Source organism: Sphaerodactylus townsendi, linkage group LG03, assembly GCF_021028975.2.
Source record: "Sphaerodactylus townsendi isolate TG3544 linkage group LG03, MPM_Stown_v2.3, whole genome shotgun sequence".
Classification (NCBI taxonomy): Eukaryota; Metazoa; Chordata; class Lepidosauria; order Squamata; family Sphaerodactylidae; genus Sphaerodactylus; species Sphaerodactylus townsendi.
This window is the reverse complement of record NC_059427.1, coordinates 22,303,395-22,328,210: the sequence shown is the minus strand read 5'-3', so window position 1 is coordinate 22,328,210 and position 24,816 is coordinate 22,303,395. Positions and strand designations below refer to the sequence as shown.

Genomic DNA, 24,816 nt, shown 5'->3' with positions numbered 1-24,816 from the left:
CCAAGCCCAGCGCTTGGCCTGCCTCGAGAAGCCGTGCTGTGGCTGCAGGTTCAGCAGGGGAGCCAGCTTTCCGACCCAGGGCACCTGGCCGCACTTCCTGAACTACCCACCCAGCCTGTGCAGGAAGACAGGTGTGCAGGTGAGCAAGGTGACGGTTGCAAATTAATTGAGTGATTAATTGCATATGCTTGCTGCTTTGTGGGACAACAGCAGAGGTTAGATCCAGCAGGTTCTCACAGGTTCCCAAGAAGGTGGGATCCAGCAGGTTACTAATTATTTGCGTGTGCCGAGAGGGGGTTACTAATGGGTGATTCTGCCACGTGATTTTTGCCTTAATTACGCCCCTCCTCTCAGCAGTAGCGCGCAGAACTTGAAGCAGTCTAGCAGGAGGTGCACCGGCGTGCGTGGCAGCCTGCGCCTGCGTGCATTCGTTCCCCGCCCAAGGACCGGGGCAGCGGCTGCATCCTTGCCACAGCCCCGCCCAGGAATGCCCCGCCCATGGAATGCCCGGCCACACCCCTGTCGTGCCTGGCTCCGCCCCATTGGCGCTACGCCACAGTTTGAATCCCACCACCATGTGAACCTGTTACTAAATTTTTTGGATCCCACCACTGGACAACAGTGGTAATGTTGCAGCTTACCTGGAGGAGCAGGAGGAGGAGGTGTGGCAGCTGGGGGTGGTGGTGGGCAAGATCTCAGCTCGCTGCTCATCCTGGCCTCCAGTGGGGCGCCTCCTTGCCCAGGGAGAGGTGGGGCCAAGACGAAGGCAGGAAGCAGCAGGAGCTGGGCACCAGGGGCACCTCCAGATAGTGGCCAAGCCTTGCTGCTGATGCCAGCCACTGCGCCTCCTCTTCTTGCCTATCTCACCAGACTCCACTCCAGCTACTACAGATGCTGCCCATTTGCCACTCCCTGTGCTCAGAGATGCCCCACTGGGGGCTGGAAGTAGCCGTCAGCCTGGATCTTGCCCAGCCTCGCTGCCAACGCCAGCCGCTGTGCCACCTCCTCTACGTAAGCTACAGCATTACCACCATGATTCCACAAAGCAGCAAATGTATATAATTAATCACTCAATTAATCTGTCACCCCAGCACACTGGTTGTTGGCAGTGACCTTCAGTAAACACATCCCAAGGAGCTTTGCCAGAGAAATAGGACTTAAACAGCTCAGATATTTAAGGATAAATCAGGCCCACAGAATATATTTCAATGTTCATTTGAAGCCAGGCAGAAAGATTCAAAGGAATGAGCATCAGAAAATGAAAACAGAAATCCTAAATACTGATTGAGACAAAGAAGCAACAGGCACCTGCAATGAAACACTGTGGAGTTGTGCACAATTATTTCCTATCAAACTTTTAAATGCTATCAACCGAGGAGCAGGGGGAAGGGAAAGTTTAATTGTTTACATCCATGCTGAAAAAAATGAACAGGGAGTAGCTTGACTTGGCCTTGACATCACACATCCAGCTACGTGTGAAATCCTGCCCCCCGCCCCCCCAATCACAGACATTGCACAAAACTGGCTTGTGGAACTCCCTATTATAGATAGCGGTCTGGAAGTCAACATCTTCTTGACCCCCTGTCAACAAGTTTGATGGCCCATATCAATGTGTTAAAAAAAATCCCCATGGATTTCTCTTCCCCTAAATTTGCAACTCTATTTAATAGGCTTGTGATACTAGGTTAGATGATGACTCTGTGCACTTCTCCCAGCAAATTAAAATGATGCACCACTGTGTAGCATTAACACAAGATCTGTCAAGGTTATGTCACAATCCTGAAAGTTTGTGCAGATACTTGGGGGGTGGGGGGTGGGGGTGGAGTTACAGTATGAGGTTGCATCCACGTTCAGACAACATACGCCCCTTCCGCACAGGCAGAATAATGCACTTTCAATCCACTTTCAGTGCACTTTGCAGCTGGATTTTACTGGGCGAAATAGCAAAATCCACTTGCAAACAATTGTGTAAGTGCATTATTCTGCATGTGCGGAAGGGGCCATAGTGTTGTCAGAACTGGATGAAGTCCAGAAGTCAGCATTCTGGGAACTTCTATGGTAACCTAGGAGGCTGTCTACCTCTCAGAGATCCAGGCATTTTGAAAAACAAAGCCCTAGACTGGTCTGTTTGTTAACGGGAAGGAAGCCAGGACACTGTGCATCTATGCATAGCCCTTACTCAGAATTACAGGACTTTGCCAATCTCATAATCTATAATGGTTGTTTTCTTTTGTTGACTCTTTCAAAGTGTGAACCAAAGAGATGCAGCATCTTTTCGTACAGGAAAGGAACTTCAACCCCGCAATCATTTTGGTTGTCTTCTCCTGCATCTTTTCCAATTGTGCAGTATCTTTTTGATACTTGTTTCTTCAGCTGGATTTATTCCACATTCTACTGTTGAAAACATAATATTGTTCCTAAAGATGGCAAGTTGTCATCCATGGCACAGAAGAATCCCCCCCCCCCGCCCGTTTTTTCCCTTCTGCATTACTGTGCAGCTACATTGAAGGGGCAATTCAAAAATGTCTCAGTCTCCATTTCTACCACTGAGAACTACCCACATAATTGGCCTCCCTGGAAAAGGATGCAATTCTTATATAAAACCAAGTCACCTTCAAATGAATCTCTTTGGTTGAAAGAATATGAGATTTCCTGTCTCGATCCTGCAGTACCTCTAACGTGTAACAAGATAGAAGAAGAAGAAGAAGAAGAAGAAGAAGAGGAGGAGGAGGAGGAGGAGGAGGAGGAGGAGGAGTAGTTTGGATTTATATCCCCTTTCTCTCCTGGAAGGAGACTTAAAGGAGCTTACAAATTCCTCCTCCCTCACAACAAACACCCTGTGAGGTGGGTGGGGCTGAGAGAGCTCCGAGAAGCTGTGACTATCCCAAGGTCACCCAGCTGGCGTGTGTGGGAGTGTACAGGCTAATCTGAATTCCCCAGATAAGCCTCCACAGCTCAGGCGGCAGAGCTGGGAATCAAACCCGGTTCCTCCAGATTAGATACACAAGCTCTTAACCTCCTACGCCACTGCTGCTATGTGCCCTAGATGAGTTTGATACATTTTTTAAAAATCAAGTTAGTAATAGCTAAATGTTTAGCCGATTTATTCCGGGCACTCTACGTTGGGCTACCTATTACTGCCACCTTCTTCTCCAAAATATTATCATTTCAGAGAATATACTGTAATTGCCAAATTAACCAATCTTGTAAACAGATGGTCAAAACAAGAATTTGATGAGAAATGTAAACTGTATTTCTTATATGAGGCTGAATCGATTATGTAATAAGAATATTAAGAATATCAATTTGTTATTGGTTAAGATGTAAGTAACTGCTTAAGGTACTTATTGCTGTTTTGGAACTAAAGGTTAGAAGGTAACGAATTTTAAAACTATGTAACATTCTCTTTGAATGATATTAGTGTGGTAATTCTAAGATCCAATGTGTTAGAGTTATAGATGTATGTATGTATGTATGTATGTATGTATGTATGTATGTATGTATGTATGTATGTATGCGTGTGCGTGCGTGCGTGCGTGCGTTCGTGCATGCGTGCGTGCGTGCGTGCGTGCTTGCTTGCCTGTCTGTATATGTGTGTGTGTGTGTGTGTGTGTATAATGGTTTTTTTCTCTTTCTATATTTTCTTTTCTGTTTCTAAATTATATTTGAGAAGATTAATTAAAATATTATTTTTTAAAAAGCACTGTCTTCCTTTCAAAGCAAGCAGCCAAACTTGTCTTTCCTTCACCTTGTTGGAGTAAGAAGAGAAGAGGAAGAGTTTGGATTTATATCCCCCCCCTTTCTGTCCTGCAGGAGACTCAAAGGGGCTGACAATCTCCTTGCCCTTCCCCCCTTACAACAAACACCCTGTGAGGTGGGTGGGGCTGAGAGAGCTCAGAAGAACTGTGACTAGCCCAAGGTCACCCTGCTGGCATGTGTGGGAGTTCACAGGCTAATCTGAATTCCCCAGAGAAGCCTCCCCAGCTCAGGCGGCAGAGCTGGGAATCAAACCCGGTTCCTCCAGATTAGAATGCCCCTGCTCATAACCACTACGCCACTGCTGCTCCTACTCCCCTACTCCCAAAAGATAGGAGTCAGATTTGGGGGTGAGAGGGCACAATTTCAGTGCTTGCCCCAGATGCCATTTTCAGTGGATAAAAAGAAGAAAGTGGACTTGGTCACGAGGATTCCTTAATGGGGGCTCTTAACTGGGTCCCAAAGGCTGGTCCTACCAAGGTCTTCTGTTCCGAAGGTTCAATGGCCGGCCGGCCTTGAGAAGCTGCCCAGGAATCCATCCCCGCTTTAAACAGACTGGAGTTTCTTGTGCAAAAGCCCAAATTGTTTTTCTTTTTGGAGGGGAGGTTGCAGCAACGAGCGCCTTTGAAGCCTGGGCTGGCCCTCCTGCCGTATCAAATGAGGCAGAGGCATCCTGCCAGCTGCTGCTCTGCCATGTTTTATTCACACAGGATCAGCCCCTGGGCCGTGCTTTTTTCTTTCCCGAGCAGAGACAAAGTAGGCCACGGGCCCCTGTGGGGAAGACTGCCTTCCCATCTGCTTGCTGGCTTCTAGCAACTGGGACCCCCTCGCAGGCTTAGGTGGGTTGCTCCTTCCGCTGTGTGAGGAATCGCGCTCCTGGAGAGGCCGTTCAAAGAAGTCTAGAACTGGAGATATGGAGTGGGGGTAGGCAGTCAGCTAGCTGGAAGGCAGGCTTGCCAGCTCCAGGTTGGGAAATCCTAGGAGATTTGGGAGTAGAGTAAGGTGACCAAATTGTCACCTTTGCAAACCGGGACTCGTGCAAGCGGGCAGCTGCGCAGGCGCGCGCATGCGTGGCCGCAGGAGCACACTGTTTTGGGGGCGCTCCCCGGTTTCCCGCCCTGTCACAGGGCAGGAAACTGGGGAGCTCCCCAAAGGTAGTGCGCTCCTGCAGCTGCGTGCGCGGGAGACTGCCGCACTGCCTTCTGGGGCGCTCCCCTGTTTCCCGCCCTGTGACAGGGCAGGAAAAGGGGAACGCCCCAGAACGCAGTGTGACAGCCTTCCAAAAATCGGGACAGTTCAACAAACGCGGGACAAATTGGTTTAAGGCGGGACTGTCCCGCCATAAGCGGGACGTCTGGTCACCTTAGAGTAGAGCCTGAGGCAAGATTTGGGGAACGGAGGAACCTCAGAGGGTGGAATGCCACAGGCCATCTGACATTTTCTCCAGGGGAACTGATATCTGTAGTATACCACCTGTGTAAACCATTAAAAATTCAAAGTTACACGTTTGACTGTTTAACGTTTGCGTCCCCTTCTGCTGGCCAATCGCAAAAGTGGAAACAAAACCAAGGAAAGGCTGCGCGCGCATCGCAGCGCTGATTGGTTGCCCGAATTCCACGTCACACTCCAGGTCGGGAAACGAGTCAGGGTTTCAACCCTCATCCCTCCCCTCGGATCAGCTCTGAACCGTGTCAATGGGGTCTATGCCACTTGCAACCAGGTCCTGCCGGAACACGGATTAACAGGGAGAACGAGCGCCAGAAACGGAATCTGCCACGCAAGCAATGGGGAGGTCGTCCTTCAAACCTGGTTAGTTTGTGTTCTGAAACGTGGCTAAGGCGGTAGTGGGGATTCGACCCTTATGAACTTCTGAGAAGCGATGAGGTCGGGCTACACCTTGCTGTTTTCCCTCCCTACCATAAGGACAGCAAAGAATGCTTCTCTTTAGAATGAAAACACAAAATCCGCTGTGGGCATCGCACGCAATAAGAGGGTGTGATGAACCCAGAAGCTTCCATCCACAGCTCTGATCTTGGCTGCGTTACAATAAACCAGCCACGTTCGGACCCGCCTTTCCTTCCAGAGCAGGAGGCTCTCGTCAGAAACGCCCCAGAATTTCCTCAAATTTGCAGCTTGCAAAATGGGAAGTTTCCCACTGAAGGCTTTGCTGCGAAGCAAACATATTTTTTTTAAAAAACCCTAAGGGAGATAATTTCGTACTAAATGTTGTCTTGCATTGCATCTTGACCCTTGAGTCTGGTGGAAGCAGCAGGGCCACTCTCTGGAACAAGCGAGAAACAAAACCGCAAGCGGGAATTCCTGGGACCAAGGATGGTTTTATTGTCAATATCCAGGCAGAACAGAGCTAAATGGCACCTTATTTAGCAAATGCGGCCTGACGGAAACACCACCTCCGGGCCCCAGCAAAAGGCCTGGGTCCGACCAGCCTTCCTTCCCATCCACTCACATCCCTTGCTGGAGCTGCTTTGTGGCGTCTTCCCTTGGCGATTCTGGCTGGGCTCATGCTTTCTGTGCTGGTGTTTCGGCCCGTGTGCAAGGCATGCAGTCTGTAGCCTACTTGCCCCCCCGCAGAGAAACCCCCCTCCCCCAGGATCTAGCCAACTCTGGAGTGGAAACAGCCCATGTTGCCCAACTGGTAAGGGTTATCTCAGTCCCGGCTGGAGCAGAAGCATTCCATTGGCTCAGGCTGCGCAGAGGGCGGAGCTACTGTGAACTGGAGGAAAGGGGCTTGATGTCGTACATCTTCATGTAGGAGAGGAGCTGCTCGGGGACTTCGCCTAACACATCCTTGGCCAGGCGTGCCATGCTTAACACTTGGTTCCCTGAGTGGTCAATGTAGTCCCGGAAGGGCACAAACTGTAACAGAAGGAAAGACATAGATCGTGGAGTTAAAAACATAGTTTAGCAGAGCAAATAATCACAGATGATGATGATGATTAGCTTAAATGAAGTTTACTAAGGAAAATAAATACGGACGGTTACATGGATAGAAAACAATAAAACATCCTTTTCTAAGTCTAACTCTTTTCTTTTCTTGTCAATCATACTTTTCACAGTGGCGTATTACCCACTGCTGGTGTTCCCGGGCCTTGCTGCTATGTTTGCTTTATTTGCTTTTATGCCCTGGCCTGTTTTTTATTGATTTTATTGCTTGTTTTATTACTAGTATTTATTGTTCTCTTTGACTCACTCTGCACATGCAGAATAATGCACTTTCAAACTGCTTTCAGTGCTCTTTAAAGCTGTGCGGAATAGCACCCTTCCCTCCCTGTATTTGTTATTTGTTAATGCATGTTTGTTTTGTTAAGGGTTGGCGGATTGCGCATGGGGGACTGATCTTTAGTTTAGGGTCAGCGGGTGAAATACCAGCTTTATTGGAACCTCCTTATGAGGTTTGGGGTGGAGCAAGCCAAGGGGTAACCTGCCCAGACGTGGGCTTATATGGCTTGTGCCCCTGGCAGCAGTGGAGTCTTCAGGAAGTGGAAACCGCCCATCTGGAATCTCACAGCTGCTCCACCGTGCGTTAATTTTTCATCAGCAGGTGTGCTGTAGAAAAATTTAGGTGTCTGGGGGACAGCACTCGGGCTGCCCAGCACACAGATCAGACCCCCATGCTGCGCCATATGCTTTGTTTGCCTTGATCCAATATTGTTAAATAAAATGGCTATGGCCAACTTTTTTACCACACAAGAAAACATGTTGCACTCAATTTATTGTAAGTTTAGGAGGGTTCTTAGCTACTTCCCTCAGACAGCAAAGTGGTTTGAAAACACATTATTTTGCATGTGCGGAAGGGGCCTTTTCTTGTTTTCTTGTTTTGGTTGTGAGCCATCTCAGACAGGTCTGGAGAGGCAACATACACATTTCCTAAATTCTTCTTCTTGTTGTTAGCAGGCCTTCCAGGAATTCAGAGCCCTGCCAGCATCTCATGCCTTAAGTGACCTTGAAGTGTCAACAAGGCCACAGAGAATCTGGTCAGGAAATGACCCGCATGAGCTTTTCCTGGAGAACCCCGCCCCTGCCCCCACATTCGCCTGGAAGAGTTACCTGCACAATGTCTCTCTCGGCGTAGCGCCCCTTGGAGGAGACTCGCACCTCATCTCCGTCCAGCTCTTCCATGGCTGAGGATGACACAATGGTAACAATGAGGGTCTGCCACCACTTTCTGCCACCGCTTCCCCTCCTCCCCCAACAATGGGATACATCTCAGAGCACTAATGCCAGCAGGCACCCTGGGGCCAGGAAGCACAGAAGGAAGATAAAGCATCAGCTCCAGCGGATGGCTCTCCACAGCTAGGTGGACTTTTTGGGCCACAGTGGGATTCACCCTTTGGCTCACGGGCGCAAAGTGTCAGAGGAGAGGCTCCTAGCTGTGACATCAGAGCACCTTGTAGACTCAGCGAGACAGTTACCTTGGTTCATCAATGCCTGGTCTGTAGTGTATCTGGGTAAAGTCAAAACTTACCCAAAAAATCAGCTGGGCCGACTCCCACGATGATGATGGACATGGGCAAAGAAGAGGCCTGTGGGGAAAAGTGTTATTGCTTGAGCAGCAGCCTGTAAATGTCCAGAGGTTTCACACACACACACACACACACACACACACACACACACACACACACACACACACACACACACACACACACACACACACACACACACACACACCCCTCTGTTCAAAAATAGGACAGATAACTTGAGAGCAAGCATGGTGTAGTGATTGGAGTACCAGATCTGAAAGAACCAGGTTCGAATCTCCCACCTAGCCACGGAAGCTTCCTGTGTGACCTTGGGCCAGTCACGCATGCTACCAGCCTAACTGACTTCACAGGGTTGTTGTGAGGATGAGATGGAGGAGAGGAGGTTGATGCATACTGCTTTGAGTTCCCATCAGGGCAAAAGAGAAGAGTATGGACGGACGGACGAACGAACGAACGAACGAACGAACTAACTAACTAACTAACTAAATAAATAAATAAATAAAGCCTCACTTCCCAACTGCTTAAGTGATCCTGCCTTGTTCTATGGGTCAACCCTTCTTCCAGGAAGCCATGCTGTCGTTCTGTTAAACTATTCAGCTATTAAGTGGAAAGGCTGGTGATCACAGTCCCACAACTAACAGTGTTTTAGCATAAATAATGATGTATTTACCCGATGCTTTACGTCCCTGTAATTGTGCAACAAGCCTGAGAGGAAAGCTATTGTTAGTGGACTAGCAGTAAAGCCCGTGTAGGATAAGAAATACAGTGGGCCTGGATAGGGTGGGGGGTGAAGCCAGGTAGGGACTGGGAGGGCTAGCAGGGGGTGGGGGAGGGTGAAGAGCAGCAGCGGCAAGGCACTGCTGCTCTGAGGCAGGGATGGAATGTCCAACGACGAGCCCTCCACCAATAAGGAAGCAGGATTCACAAATTCTGCTCCCTTATTGGTGGAGGGTTCGTTGTCGGACATTCTATCCCTTAGCCCTTTATTATTGTTAAGATAGGCTGATAGATTTTGCGTGAGCATGGATCCGTTCACGTGCCAGGCCACAGAGACTGAAGAGCCTGGTGGGACCAGGGAATACAACTCAGGGAAAATGTAGTTTATGCGCTACGCATGATAATCAAAGCTGCCACTATTGAATTAGGCCCCAGGTGTGTCCAGGTTAGCACTGACTATCTTGATGGGCAGCAGTTCCCCAGAATGTCAGACAGGATCACCTACTACCTGATCTTTTTAGTGGAAAGTGCCACGAATTGAAACTGGGACTGCCTGTCCTCTATCCCTGGTCCACAGCCCTTCAATAACAAATACCAGGTGATTTTTCTTGTAATAACAGGGGCTGGGATAGTTCAATAGGCAAAGTGTTGGGTTTTATCTGCCCTTAGCAATCATGGGGTTAAATGCTTTCTTGATTTAGTGGGCTACACCAATATATTTCAGTCTAAGTACCCAAATATACCCACATATTTCCCAAAAAAGATATCCCCCCCCCCCAAGAAACTTCCAGGGAATGGAGCTTCTGAGAGCCTTGAAAGCCCCCAAAACTGAGACTCCCCCTAGCCCCGCTCACTTCAGACCACTCAGACCCAACCCCACATCATATGAAAATCCATCAGGTGATTTACCCAACCTGATGGGCCCAGGGGACCAGTTCCCTTGGAATTTTGTCCCCTACCAATATCCTCCTCTTGGTGGCCAAAAGGGGACCCTCGTTCACTGCTGTATCGCAGGTCAGTTTTGGGGCGAGGGATATGGCTGATCTGTCCAAAGTAATCAGAAGGCAACATTCAGAGCTCTCTTGCACTCCCCCAAGCCTTGCGGCTGCTCTTGCCTCCCCTTCCACAGTGCCGGGAGAAAGGTCAGACTCACAGCCACAATGGCTTCCTTCGTTGGCGTCATGTCAGAGATGACCCCGTCGGTGATGATGAGGAGGACGTAATACTGGGACCCATCGCTAACCTCACCAGCTGACCTGTAGAGAGGACAGAGAGGTCATTTCAGTGTTTCCTTATGACAACACTGTAAGGTAAATGTTTCCTTATGACAGCCCTGTAAGGTAAATAATTACTGTCATATTGCAAAGAGAGTGGATGAGATGGAACAAGATTGTGATAGTCACCTACTGAAATTTATGGCTTATTTGAATGAGGGACCTCTCCGGCCACAGATAGAAATCCGTTCAGTCTGGTATCTTTCCCCCAACATTGGCCATCTTACAGGAACCAAAGACAAGATCCCTTCCCTGTTTGTCCAAGGCCCTTTCCCCACTTACCTTAAGCCCCGTGCTACTCGCTGTGAATTGCGCGCAGCAGCCCTCCGACAAGGGTAAGTGGGGAAAGGGCCCAAGACACCTGGTGTTGAAAACTACACTACCTTTGAACATGGAGGTTCCATTCCAGCTCAAGGGCTGTTAAGAATCCACCTCTTCCTTTTTAAAAGCCATTCGTTTTATCAACCTATCTTATGGTACTGAATTGCCTAATGTGGAATATGGAAAGAAAATTATTTCTTTTGTTTTTGATTAACCTACTGCCAGTCAATTTCACTGAGTCGCCCAAGGTCTTATATTATGCAGGGGGGAAAAAGCTCTCTAATAGCTCCCAAGTAGCTGTGTAAGTAGCAATTAAAGGGCAAAGGAGTCCCCTCTAGCTCAGGAACAGACAAGCTGATTTGTGATGGGGTGAGGGAGGGCAGACAATAGGCATGTGGGGTGCTGAGATGTTTGGAGAAATCAGAATGACTGGCGAGGGTTTCTGCTCACTCGTTGCCTGGAGCAACTTCAGGCCAGTGCGAGCATTATCTTGGCAGGTATGTGACAACGGCATCTCTCCTGAGGTCTATTTCTGCTAATGCCAAGACTATTGCGTTAGTGGAACTGTGTGTGCGTGGGGTTTTAAAAAAATATTACAGTAAGCTGCTGCGCCAGGAAAAACCCCATCGTACCCAATGATCTATTTCTGCTTGCAGAAGGCATAGTGTGAGCCACAGAATGTTAGCCTAAACCAGTGATGGCGAACCTTTTCGAGACCGAGGGCCAAATTGCGACCCAAAACCCATTTATTTATCGCAAAGTGCCAACACTTTAACCTGAATACTGAGGTTTTAGTTTAGAAAAAATGGTTGGCTCCGAGGCGTGCGTTACTCGGGAGCAGTCGGTGGCTTTGCTTTGAAGCAACCGTGCAACCAGTGGTGGGATCCAAACATTTTAGTAACAGGTTCCCATGGTGGTGGGATTCAAACAGTGACGTAGCGCCAATGGGGCTGGGCGGGGTACGACGTGGGCATGGCCTGGCATTCCGGGGGTGGGGCATTCCTGGGCGGGGCTGTGGCAAGGATGCAGCCACTGCGCCGGTCCTTGGGTGGGAAACGAATGCATGCAGGTGCAGGCTGCCATGCACACCGGTGCACCTCCTGCTAGACTGCTTCAAGCTCTGCACGCTACTTCTGAGGTGCGGAGGAGGGGCGTAACTAAGGCAAAAATCACGTGGCAAAATCACCAATTAGTAACCCCCTCTCAGCACACACAAATAATTAGTAACGTTCTCTCAGGAACCTGTGAGAACCTGTTGGATCCCACCTCTGCGTGCAACTCTTCCAATGGTGAATCACGACCCTAGGAGAGTTTACTCAGAAGCAAGCCCCATTGCCAGCAACTGAGCTTACTCCCAGGTAAAGGATCGCGGTTTTGTTCTTTGCATGAAAATCAGTCGGGTTTAACACCTACACTGCTTCCCCAAAACTAGGTCTTATTGAGCCCAGTGGCCCAGGCCAGCCTAGATGTGGGGGGGGGGGGCTCTGTGTGCGCGTGCCCACAGAGAGGGCTCTGAGTGCCACCTCTGGCACCCGTGCCATAGGTTCGCCACCACTGGTCTTTCCATATTCTTTCCATAAACACATGTTTGTAAAAATGTTTTCATTTATAAATGTAATCGTGCAGTGAACAAATGCATTTGCAAAGCAGGAGGAGATAAGTGCTTGTGTGTGTTTCAGTGCCTTGAAGGGGATTCCGACTCATAGCGACCACATGGATCCATTGTCTTCCAAAACATCTGTCTGTTAACAGCCTTGTTCATGTCTTGAAAACTGAGGGCCTTCATAGTTTCTAGTTGCATCCCCTGCCCCTCCCCAAATATTATGCCATCACCAATGTTTAGGGTTGCCAACTTCCATGTGGCCCTTGGAGATCTCTCATTATTGTAACTGATCTGCAGACTACAGAGATGTGTTCCCCCTGGAGGAAGTGGTGGGTTGGAGGATGGATTCTATGACATCACATCCTGTTGAGGTACCACCTCAAATCTCACCCTCTCCTGGCTCCAACTGCCAAATCTCCAGGTATTGTCCAACCCACAGCTGGCAACTTGTTAGTGCTGCAGCTTACCCAGTGATCCTGGGATTAACAGAACACCACTGACTTGTTACTTATATTTCACCAGCTTGACACTAGCGGACGTCCAGAAACTTTAGCCCAGAGTTTCGGGGTTTTTTTATTTTCTCTGGTCTGTTTCCCCATCCCCACTTACTGGGCAACCTGGTTGATGACAGGCGCAAAGTTGGTGGGCCCATACAGCTGTACCGTCCGCAAACTTTGGAAATAGGATTCCAGCACTCCTTCAATGCCCTCGCAGCTGGGGTTATCCGGATTGTTGTTCTGTGGAAAGAAGGGTGCAGGTCAGCGAGTAGGTTATGATATGCACCTGCATGAGCGCACAGGTGGGATACTTTTCTAAGCCCTTACCAGAGGAAACTACTTGCAACTCCAAAAAGAAAATAAGGACTAGAAACTTTTTAAAAAATTAAGGATTCCGACAAAGGATCCGGCTTTGAGGCAGCTCTACGTAATCACTACACACAAATATCTCAATGCTTCTGCAAGTTATAAAGGACACAAGCGGCAAGTTATTGTGCCTTGGGACGGTTCCTTCAACTTGATTCTGTTATTTAACTCTGTAAAACAGGTTCTAAAGCTTATGAAGGTCTGGAAGTCAAACCATTTGACGTAGCAGCTTTTCCTACCAACTGCAGAGCATATGGCTGCGGTTACTTATGTGATGAGAGGAAATCTCTCTGTATATGCTCTGGGACACTCTCTTGAATTTCAGAGATGAATCTCAGCTTTGAAATCAGTGAGTCGTGGAACGAGGAAAGCCCTGCAGCCTATCATCCATGCTAGTTCTAAACCACCCCCAGAAACGTAGTAAAAGACCAGATTGTTTTGACTTAGATCAAAACCTTTGGTTAAACGAGCATCATAATGAAAAGAAAGGTAAAAGGCCAGAATTTGGGCCCTTCCCTTCATACTGAACTAAGCCAAAGAATGTATTGTCGAAGGCTTTCACGGCCGGAATCACTTGGGTGCTGTGTGGTTTCCGGGCTGTATGGCCGTGTTCTAGCAGCATTCTCTCCTGACGTTTCGCCTGCGTCTGTGGCTGGCATCTTCAGAGGAGGATCCTCACATGAGAAGATGCCAGATACAAACTTGCGTCAGGAGAAAAATGCTACCAACTTCTGGCCATACAGCCCGGAAACCACACAGCACCTAAGCCAAAGAATGTTTCTATTGCAGTTCATTAAAATTAAAAGAGTGTGCTTTTGATGTCTAATCATGACATGCCAGTTATTGGGAGAGCTGCAAAGGTAATTGACAGCATGTTTTGTAGTGACCAATGAAATTAATTGTAACCACTGGTTTCCCTTTTCTTACTCTGCCATATCTGCAAGATGTAACTATTATAATTCTGTAAAACTGCACAGTCTCTGTACATGTGGGTTCTGTTTTGTGTGTGTTGGGGGGGGGGGGCGTTGTAAGGTCTGAATGGAATATTGTAATGCTGTCCCATTTTGGGGAATATTAACATTCAAGTTGACTAAATAATGTCCCAGGGTTAGTTCTGATATCCTGAACACATTCTGGGGCGCCACTCTGTTGAAAGAAAGACCCACACAGATCTCTGCAAAAAATAATGCAGTGAGATCCTGCCCTGTAACAGATTGGACCAATGGCTCCTCTACTGTTTGCCGGATCTGGGACTCAGGCCTTTCCCAGGCCTATTTGTTGAGATCTTTTTAAATGGGGGATGCCGAGAAGTGACCTCGGAACCAAGTGCGTGCTAAACAGCCGTTCAACCACTGGGGCCCATCCCCTCACAAGTCAAACCCATACCTACCAAAGGGAACTGGTGGGACACCTTGCCATCTGGTGGGATTTTGGCTCCAAAGCCGTAGGCAGGGAAGAGTTTGTCGCTGTCGTAATCCTGGATGATCTCGCCAACTGCCTTCAGCGCCATGGCATAGGAGCTGAGTTGGTACGGGCTCATGTAGTGAAGGGAGGTGGGCTGGGAGGGGTTTCCTGCATAAAGGAAGATACAACAGGAGTCCCGTGACGCTTTTGACATCATTTGTTTCAGCATCAGCATTTGCAAGTAAGAGCTCACCTGCGAGGTTTGGGAAACCCTGAATACCCCCCACAGTTTTGCCTTCCCTCAGCCAGAACGTGCAAACGGGGCAACCACTCAGGCAAACCAGCAAGCAAACAAACAAAAAAGCCAGACACTGCATCTCACTTCAGCAACCATGGTAGTTTCCCCACTTACCATCTGCTGCGCGCTACTCTCGCCAAGTAGCGCGGGGTCCCGCGGCACTCCCCACTACAGGGGCAGCGACAACGCCCAGCTGCCCGATGCTGCCGCTCTTAGCCCCTCAGCAGGCGCATCATTCCTGGCGGCTCTCCTCAAAACAAGCGCCTTTTGATGACTTAGCGCGGAGAAGGAGTGCATTGGGGAAGCCGAGTTACACCAGAAATGACGCGCGCTGAGAGTAGCGGGCAGCAAAGGGTGGTCGATGGTAAGTGGGGAAATGACCCATAAGCACTTATTGGACTTGGGCCGGACTGTCTCTCAGCAGGCCCTCAAAGAACTTGGTGATTTCTCACCATAACTCCCTCTAACTCAGGGGTCCCTGTGGGTGATCTATTCACCTGGAGGAAATAGCTGCTCTGGGATGTAAACTCTATGGCATTTGAAGTCCCTTCCTTTACCAAACCTTGCCTTCCTCAGACTCCACCCCTGCCCCCCACCAAATCTCCAGGTATTTCCCAACCTGGGGCTGGCAACCCTCATCTACACTGTGTTACTGAAGTTAAGCTGTGACAATGATTTTGTGCTTGGCTCCACCTTTTGTGGCAGCCATTTTGTTGCAGTGCCACAATGTCATAACAGAAATTCAAATGTGCCTGTGTAACCCCCATGCCCAGAATGGGTTGGCCCAGAATGGGTTGACCCAGTAAGGGGGTGGAGACTCGGAGCAGCAGAGAGGCTGCAAGAGCTCTTTTGCAGAAGAAGCAAGGCTACCAGACTTGGACCTTGATTTCTATAAGCCCTTAACACCTTGTTAAGGGTTTTCTTTTGTGGTTGTAATGGGTGAGAGTTCTCCTGGAGACCTTCATCATGTTGCAACCTGTTCATCAAGCCCTTGGAGTCTTCAGGAGCCAGCCAACTTGCAAAGAAGATTTGGAATTGGCAATATCAGTAGACTGTAAATAGAAGGACTTGAAATGCAACCTGAACAGGACCTTGAATTGTAACGTTAAATGTTGATGTTTTAAAAGTGTTAATTGTACAGAAAAGTAAACCATTTTGTTGTTTAAAAATTGTTGTTGCAACTCATTCCAAGTACTGCCCCACAGAACCCACAAGCTGAGGTTACAAATGGCGCCCAACCAGCGTGGGGCTTGGAAGTGAGATTGCAAATATAAATTGTTTGCAATGAAAGTGTGCAGCAAGTTGGGGTTTGATCCCCATAAAACTGTTTTGTTATGAAAGTTCAAGAGATGTTGCTGTGTTAATTTGAAACACTGTTTGGCAGTTATATGAAGGAAGGGATTCCAGTTGCAATCCCCCATCCCTTCTGCAAACTGCTTTGCTGCATTTGCAACATTTGCTGGAAAGTTTTGCAAACTTCCAGTGCAGCTGAGTTTGGAACAGTTGGAAATCCTTGCAAGGGAAAGACAATGTTCTGCATTCAGATGCACCAAATGTGGTTCCTCCAAGTACAGGAATCTCTGGGGAAATCATCGTGCAATGATTTCAAAAGTTGCATTGCAATTACTGTCGGGACGACAGAATTTTAGTGGGGGAGAATGTAACCCCCATGCCCAGAATGGGTTGGCCCAGAATGGGTTGACCCAGTAAGGGGGTGGAGACTCGGAGCAGCAGAGAGGCTGCAAGAGCTCTTTTGCAGAAGAAGCAAGGCTACCAGACTTGGACCTTGATTTCTATAAGCCCTTAACACCTTGTTAAGGGTTTTCTTTTGTGGTTGTAATGGGTGAGAGTTCTCCTGGAGACCTTCATCATGTTGCAACCTGTTCATCAAGCCCTTGGAGTCTTCAGGAGCCAGCCAACTTGCAAAGAAGATTTGGACTTGGCAATATCAGTAGACTGTAAATAGAAGGACTTGAAATGCAACCTGAACAGGACCTTGAATTGTAACGTTAAATGTTGATGTTTTAAAAGTGTTAATTGTACAGAAAAGTAAACCATTTTGTTGTTTAAAAATTGTTGTTGCAACTCATTCCAAGTACTGCCCCACAGAACCCACAAGCTGAGGTTACACCTGCAGGGTCAAAAAATATTGGAGACCCCTGTTCCAGAGGTGGGATCCAGCAGGTTCTCGCAGGTTCCCGAGAGTAGGTTACTAATTATTTGTGTGTACTGAGAGGGGGTTACTAATTGGTGATTTTGCCACATGATTTTTGGCTTAGTTACGCCCCTTCTCTCAGCAGTAGCGCTCAGAACTTGAAGCAGTCTAGCAGGAAGTGCACCGGCGTGCGTGGCAGCCTGCGCCTGCGTGCATTCATTTCCCGCCCAAGGACCGGCGCAGTGGCTGCGTCCTTGCCACAGCCCCGCCCAGGAATGCCCCGCCCCTGGAATGCCCTGCCCAGCCCCATTGGCACTACGCCACAGTTTGAATCCCATCACCGTGGGAACCTGTTACTAAAATTTTTGGATCCCACCACTGCCCTGTTCTAACCCTTCTTTCCAGCTGTTTGCACCCCGTTCCTCTGTATTCTTTTCCCACAGCTCCATTTAGGGCAAATTTCCTGTTTTTCAAAAAGCAGTCCTCTTGTATGATTTCTGTCCTCTAAGTGTCTGGTTCTGCTTCTGTCCATTAAAATTGCCTGAAGCTTTTTAAGAACATTATTGTAAACATCTGAATGATAGGTTGTCACTCAAGGCACAGAGCTCTGCAGGCTGCCGAAGACGAAATTGGCAATAGGGTGAGCTGCGTGTCTATTTAAATTAGAGTAATTATGTGTAAATCTGCATCTATGAATGTAAATTAGCATATACAGATCTTCCACAAATTTCACCCCCTTCTAATTTTTTGAGGGCTCTCTTTTGATCACCCACGGATGGTCGCTCTTGGTCTACACCTCTCCTCTTTGATTCCCAGTATAGCGAGACCGAGGCCTCCTCCCCAATTCTAGTATGGCTTCCTATTCCCAGTTTGTGGGAAGAGACGCACTGTCTAAAGCCCATGGGTGGCTGCTTAAAGGTCTCTGCTTGTGACCAAGGGTCCTTGGCTGCTTGGTTACAAGCAGCTAAGCTGTCACTCGGTTCCCATAGCGACTCGTTGGTGTGCTGCACTCACCGTTGGAGGCCGTGAAATCAATGGCAACCGTGAAATTCAACTGTGTCCTAGGGGGTGGGGTGGAAAAGAGAGAAAGAGAGAGAAATGGATGCTGCCATCCTGGCAAGCCCCCTACAATGTTCTCACCAGCCTTCCCCTTCATGTTGTCACTCAATAACATTCCCAGGGCTACAGGGTCTCTTGCCAGCAACCTAAAACATGATAGGCCCTCTTCCCTTGCAAACATCTCCCTTGACACACACTTCCTCAGTGTTTCAAAAGCCATTTTGTTCTGTCTCCCTGCCTCTGCCCAAAGCCCCCCTCAGCCAGCTTTGTCTAGCCTCTCTCCCTCAAATGCAGGGATGGAGGTTGGCCCAGGAACGTGGGCCCAAAGGCCCCAGAAACAGCCAGGCTTTGCAACTGACGCACCCGCCTCGAATATAATCGACAAAGGTGAATTCGGACTGCACCGCAAACGACAGAAGGGTCACCTGGAGAGAAGAGACAGATAGAAAAGATGTCTTGTGAGAGAGAGTGGGAAAAGTAATCATGGACAGCGACGCAGCGTTGGGGGCAGGCCTGGAACAGGTCTGGATTCATAAGGTGTTTTTTTTTTTCCAGAGAGGTTTTTGGAGGGCCGGGGTGAGGTGGGATGACATTGCCTTTCTGTCACCAGAAGCAAATTGGTTCCATTTTTATGGCAGAAATTTGCAAAGGCTTAATTACATTGTGGTCAAAAGACCCTTCCCGACCCCCCTTTCCTCTGTAACAGTGATTGCCTCTCCTGACTTTCTCGCCACATCAGAGAGACACAAACCCAGTCTAGAGAAAACCTCTATGGGGCTTTCCCTACTGACAGTGTCGAACTGGTTTCTACCTAGGTTCGCCTCAGTGAATCCCCACTGCCACCGAGCTCAACATTGTTTTGTCTCAGTTCCCCCCCCCCCCCACCCCAGAACTGCTACATCCTTGTCGCAGTTATGAACTAAACTTTTCTGCCGGAACAAGGTCGATACCGCTTCAAAGTTTCGAAGTGGGGAAGCATCGAAATGACACCTCATCCGTTCAATCAATCACGAGCCGCTTTTGTGGCATGCGCAGAATGGAGAGTCATGGTGGGAAGAAAGCGCATGTAAGTGTAAACTGTAAACTGTAAAAACTGTTTTTTTTAAAAGAGCGGCTCCCTGTTTCCTTGCATTAACACAGAGGTGCCAATCCGCGATCGAGGGGCCAGAGAACAGACCTGCAAGATTATCCCGCCCACTTAGCTCGGTTCCAGGGGGCCAACTCAGTTGCTGTGGGGACAGCCTGGAATCACCCTCCACTGAAGGGAACTGAGTCGACCTTAGCTCCCTTCTGTAGTGGGGACAGCCCCTATGTCCTCCTTCAGTTAGCTTTCCGACTGAAGTGCCCCACTGCTGAAGGAGGGAGAAGGGGTGCAATCTCCAGCAGCACCCTGATGTACTGTGTGCCCTATAGCCTTGTAAGGTCTGCCCATTTTGGTCATATTAAGGTGTGACGGCGTGTCAGATTACTGAGCACACAGCTTTGATGGTAAAGGTTGTTCAACAGTGGACTATGCTGCCTGGGGGCGGGTGTGTGTGTGTGTGTGTGGAGTCTCCTTTGGAGGTTTTTAAGCAAAGGCTGGAAAGGCCATCTGTTGGGAGTGCTTTGATCGTGTCTTCCTGCATGGCAGGGGGTTGGACGTGATGGCCCTTGTGGTCTTTTTCAACTCTATGGCCACATTCCCACTGAAAATGTAGTCTAGGTACAACCAAGTTTCAAAAGAATTGGCACCGTTTCATCCAGGCTCCAACATCCTCACTGCAGCATGTTTCTAATGAAGACATCTAGGCCTGCCCCTTGGGAGGGTGCCTGCTGTCAGGGGTGCAATTGTTAAGCTAGCAGCACCACAATTTCAGAGTATTTTTAGGAGACCCTCCTGATGATACCACCCAGATTTGGAGAAGTTTGGTTCATGGTGGGCAAAGGGGGCCTCAAATGTGTAGCCCCCATCTCCTATTACAGTGATGGCGAACCTATGGCAAGCCTTGGTGCCAGAGGGTGGCTTTTCGAACCTTCTCTCTGTAGACGCAGCGCTGGAGTTTGTCATGTGGGAATGAGGAAGAAATCCACCACCCCCACCCCCACACACATCTAGGCTGGCCTGGGCTGCTGAGCACATCGTGCGCGCACCACGGTAAGCAGGGAGGACTCGGCTGGTGGACCTGGTGCCTGTGCTCCAGGTGGCTGCTGCCTGAGGGGGGGGGGGGTGCAGAGGAGGCAGAGATGCTGGAGAGACATAGAGTGATGCATGTGGGACTTGCTGGAGGCTAGAGCAGGCTGGCCCCTGCTCAAGCAGGTGGGGCGGAGGAAGAGGGAGCCAACCGTTTTTTGATAAACCAAACCTCAGCATTCAGGTTAAATTGCCAGGTTGGCACTTTGCAATAATTGAGTGGAGTTTGGGTTGCAATTTGGGCACTCGGTCTCAAAAAGGTTCGCCATCACTGTCCTATTAGCTCCCATTGGAGTGTTTTTTCAAAAAGGTGCACATACAAGCAGGTCCAGGAAAATCCTGTGATAAGGGGGTGGGAGGAGTGCCAGAAACAGGACTGATCTGTGTTCCATGGTTTGGCTGTGAGGAGATCTCGAGGGAACCTGGATATTTTAGGTGACTATCCCAGGATTAATCACCAGTGAAGAAATCACCAATGATTCAACTATTCCAGGTTGGGCACGGGACCCCACTCAGTGTTAGACATCAACCAATGAGACTTGAGTTGTGTGTTCTCAATTCCTGAGTGCGTGGTGCACCTTTAGCATCAGGACCATGGTGTTTGGAGTAGTGGCTTCAGCATTCTCCCCGGGACCCTTGACTCAGCCTGAAATGGCCCTGGAGGTGCGATGGGGGGGAAACCACATGTTCATTTACAGTGCAGTTTCAAATGACACCGGGGTGGTTTCAGTCTGGGGAAAAGGGGGCAGGGGAGGAGGATGAAGCCCTTATCCATACGCCCGATGGTCCTGATCAGGCACAACGAACACAGGAACTGAGGGATTGTGTGATTGTGTTACATCTGACACAGGGTGGGAACCCAGACCCAACCTATGTAGCCCCCTAGACACATTGAGTCTTCAGATGGACACATCAATTTATATAACAGTTTTACTGTTTGTGCTTCATGTTAAATGCTCTGCTTTGACTAATCAGGATTAATGACCGCAATTCTGATTAACTACCGCTACCAAGTGTCTTGACTCAGTGCTTACAACCACTACAAAACTGCTCAGAATCTCCACTCTAGTCCTTTTATATCACTCTTTTACCGCTCTGATTTTAAGCAGTCTCATCCATAGAGAGATACTAAGGCTATAACCCAGTCCTTAAATTATCCTGGGCATGCCTCCTTATTTCACTTATCCCTACACAGCCTTGTGAAGAAGGCTGTACATGCACTGTGCTCTATTTTCCAGGTAGGAAAACTGAGGCTTGCTGAATAGCATTTGCTGCGGTCCTGGGATGAAACAGCAATCCACATCTTATTTATTTATGTATTGGTCTTGTATGCCACCCTTCCACAATGGGCTCAGGGCAGTTCACAACATTTCCATAACAAATCATTTAAAGCTTAACCAATATAAATACATTTAAACACAATATAAATATATTTTAAAACATTAAGATTATTTAAAAATATCAAAAATATCAAAACTTTCTAACTTTATGGCACTGAGAAAGTAGTATTTGGGGGGGGGGGAGGTCAGACTGATGGGAAGCTGTAGTCTCCTCAATCATAGGCCTGGTGGGAAAGCATTGTCTGACAGGCCCTGTGGATTTACATCAGATCCCACAGGGTGCTGGTCTCACTGGACAGAGCATTTCACCAGGTTGGGGCCAGGGCTGAAAAGGCCCTGGCCTTGGTTGAGGGTAGCCGGACCTCTTTTAAACCAGGGATCTCCAGTAGTTTTTCACTCGCAGAACATAATGTTTGCCAGAGTTCATGTCTGGAAAGACAGTCCTGTAGGAATAGTGCAAGTCAAGCATTTCCAGAGAGGGACAATTATGGCTATCTTGTATTGGGGAAAGGGGTGGCAGGAAGTGAGGTGAAGGTATCTCATACTCACAGTTCCCGAGTTAACGTATTTCTTTTTCTTGCATTTCTTCCTAGGATTCAAAACCTAGAGTTGGAGCAGAAGGGAGAGGTGAGTCTCCACTAGGCCTGTGTCACAGCCCCCATTCTGTGCCCTAACCTGTCATTACTGATGTTATTTCCATGACAACCTGCAACTCAGTTCCACAGTCCCCACAATCTCATCAGGGGATTCCAAACAGGGCAAATATAACGGGTGTAAGGCGCAATACAAACAGGGGTCTTTTTTCCGGGGGGGGGGGGGGGACTTCGCCATCCCCCAAAACAAGTTTGCCTCATTTTATTTCCCTCAACCCAGGATTTTTGAAAATCGCTAAACCAGGAACCAGGAGCAGCAGTGGCATAGGAGGTTAAGAGCTCGTGTATCTAATCTGGAGGAACCGGGTTTGATTCCCAGCTCTGCCACCTGAGCTGTGGAGGCTTATCTGGGGAATTCAGAATAGCCTGTACACTCCCACACACGCCAGCTGGGTGACCTTGGGCTAGTCATAGCTTTTTGGAGCTCTCTCAGCCCCACCTACCTCACAGGGTGTTTGTTGTGAGGGGGGAAGGGCAAGGAGATTGTCAGTCCCTTTGAGTCTCCTGCAGGAGAGAAAGGGGGGATATAAGTCCAAACTCTTCTCTTCTTCTTCTATGAGGTAGGTTAGACCAAGAGTGACCCAGCAAGGTCATCCAGTGAGCTTTATGGCAGGGGGGCAATTTGAGCCTAGGTTTCCCTGGTCCTAGTGGAACATTCAAGCCACTACACCAGGGGTCTGCAACCTGCAGCTCTCCAGATGTTCATGGACAACAAATCCCATCAGCCCCTGCCAGCATGGCCAATTGGCCAAGCTGGCAGGGGCTGATGGGAATTGTAGTCCATGAACACCTGGAGAGCCGCAGGTTGCAGAACTCCTGCACTACACCATTCCATGGTATCTGCAGCTTTGTTTATAAAGGGAAGAAAAACATATTTTTAAGTCACAAGGCACTGAGATATCTTAATACTTCATCGTTTGGGGGATGTTGTACATAATGCCCTGGCTCCTGTGTGTTCCTTAACTACGAAACCGTTACTACTAGACGGTGGAAAGCTTCTTATATTACATATCCTGACCATCTGTGAGAAGATCTGCTTGAGAACAGAATCACAACCAAGAACACAGTATCTGGCTATTCTGCTTTCCAGCCCCACAGTTCTGTCAAGCTTGCACTACCTAGAAGTGCTTCCAGTCCTTCTCTGGGTCTTTGCTGGGGCAAAAACCAGGCTCCAGTCTTACTTCTGTGATTGCTTCTAGTTCTGGGGAATTTTGTGGAGATTTATGGGCAGTTACTGTGGAAGGGGAATCTGGGGAGGAGTTTGACCTGGGGTCTATGGTATACCATAGACACTCTCCTCCAAAGCTGCTGTTTCCTCCAGGGGAACTGACCTCTGAGGTTTGGAGATGAGTGGTAATTCTAGGAGAATTTCTCTTGGAGATTGACAACCTTGCAGGCCAGTCAGAGAGCTGCAGTGAGGTGCGGGGAAAGGGTGAGACCAGCCCTCCCGAGACCTTCAGAAGAAGGAGGGGTTTCAACACCTTCTCCTGCTTTACTGCAGCCCCCTAATTCAAACTGTGCGGGTCCTACCATCGGGAGTTATTTTTCTGAATGTCAGAAGAGGTTTACAATAATGTATATGGAAAAATATGTGAATGTAAAAATAAAGATAAATATAGATCTATTATTTATAGGCATACTGGATTATACAATAATAGAACAAAGAAAGAGAAAGCTATTTAAACTTATTATCAGAGCGGCCCCTGCAGTAATAGCATTAGGGTGGAAGGACAAAAGAATTTGGACAATACAGAAATGGTTGGAATATATATGGGAACAAATATAATTGGAAATTTTTGACATAATGTCAAGAAACCAAATATGGCAAGAAAAACAAAAAGATATGAAGTGGATTTGGACTGAATTCAAAGACTGGTTAAACGAAATTGGAAGAAAACTGGAAAAGATTAGAAAGAATGGACCTGCTGCTTGCACATTTAAAGAAGAAAAGAAGAAGGGGGAGGGGGGAAAAGGATATGGAGGATGGAATATAAAGATGTATAATATAAATCTGTAATAACCCAAAATATCAATAAAAATTTTTTTTAAAAAAAGAAGAGGTTTACAATAATGGAGAGGAATCTTGGAAAACTCTGTAGTTTCTCTGTCTACAGATGATCCAGTACTGGCCTTGCTTTGTTAAAAAAAGAAAGAAAGAAAGAAAGAAAGAAAGAAAGAAAGAAAGAAAGAAAGAAAGAAAGAAAGAAAGAAAGAAAGAAAGAAAGAAAGAAAGAATGAATGAATGAATGAATGAATGAATGAATGAATGAATGAATTCTTAGGTCCAACATCAGCATACAATTCCACACTGGATGCCTGATATATTAATCCAAGATATGTTATCCATTGCGCAAGGAACTAGTGTTTATGACAGTGGATTTCCAGTTAAGAGGTGCTCACCTCGTATACAGTGAACTGGCTCTGGGCACGAGAGAGCTCCCTGTAGCTTGTCGCAAACTCTCCAATGAAATCGTGGCTGCAGAGCAAAAACAGAGGAAGAAGCAGAGATAGCCTATAATTGCATGTGCAAACTAACCCCCCTGGCAAGGTTTACCTGAGCTTTGAGGAGGAGCCCAGGAATTCATGAATCTAGCTTTCTCCCGTAGCAAATTTGAACCATCTGCTCCACCTTCACCAATCCACAAGCGAGATTCTTCTTTATCTAAGATCCAAATGACACCTTGCAGTGTTTGATGTGCTG

General features: G+C 48.0%; 1 protein-coding gene across 1 annotated transcript in view; it reads right to left on the bottom strand.

The window, feature by feature from the left end:
* Positions 1 to 6,072: 6,072 nt before the first annotated feature.
* The window catches only part of CPNE9 (copine family member 9), a 94,645-nt gene continuing 75,901 nt past the window's right edge, over positions 6,073 to 24,816 (bottom strand). The window contains exons 13-22 of the mRNA XM_048487304.1: positions 24,516 to 24,591; positions 22,012 to 22,065; positions 18,316 to 18,377; positions 17,908 to 17,954; positions 14,427 to 14,608; positions 12,783 to 12,910; positions 10,129 to 10,231; positions 8,243 to 8,300; positions 7,825 to 7,898; positions 6,073 to 6,633 (exon numbers count right to left, since the gene is read on the bottom strand). Of these exons, the coding sequence (XP_048343261.1) occupies positions 6,481 to 6,633; positions 7,825 to 7,898; positions 8,243 to 8,300; positions 10,129 to 10,231; positions 12,783 to 12,910; positions 14,427 to 14,608; positions 17,908 to 17,954; positions 18,316 to 18,377; positions 22,012 to 22,065; positions 24,516 to 24,591 (937 nt within the window). The 3' untranslated portion in view covers positions 6,073 to 6,480. The remainder of the gene's footprint in view (positions 6,634 to 7,824; positions 7,899 to 8,242; positions 8,301 to 10,128; positions 10,232 to 12,782; positions 12,911 to 14,426; positions 14,609 to 17,907; positions 17,955 to 18,315; positions 18,378 to 22,011; positions 22,066 to 24,515; positions 24,592 to 24,816) is intronic.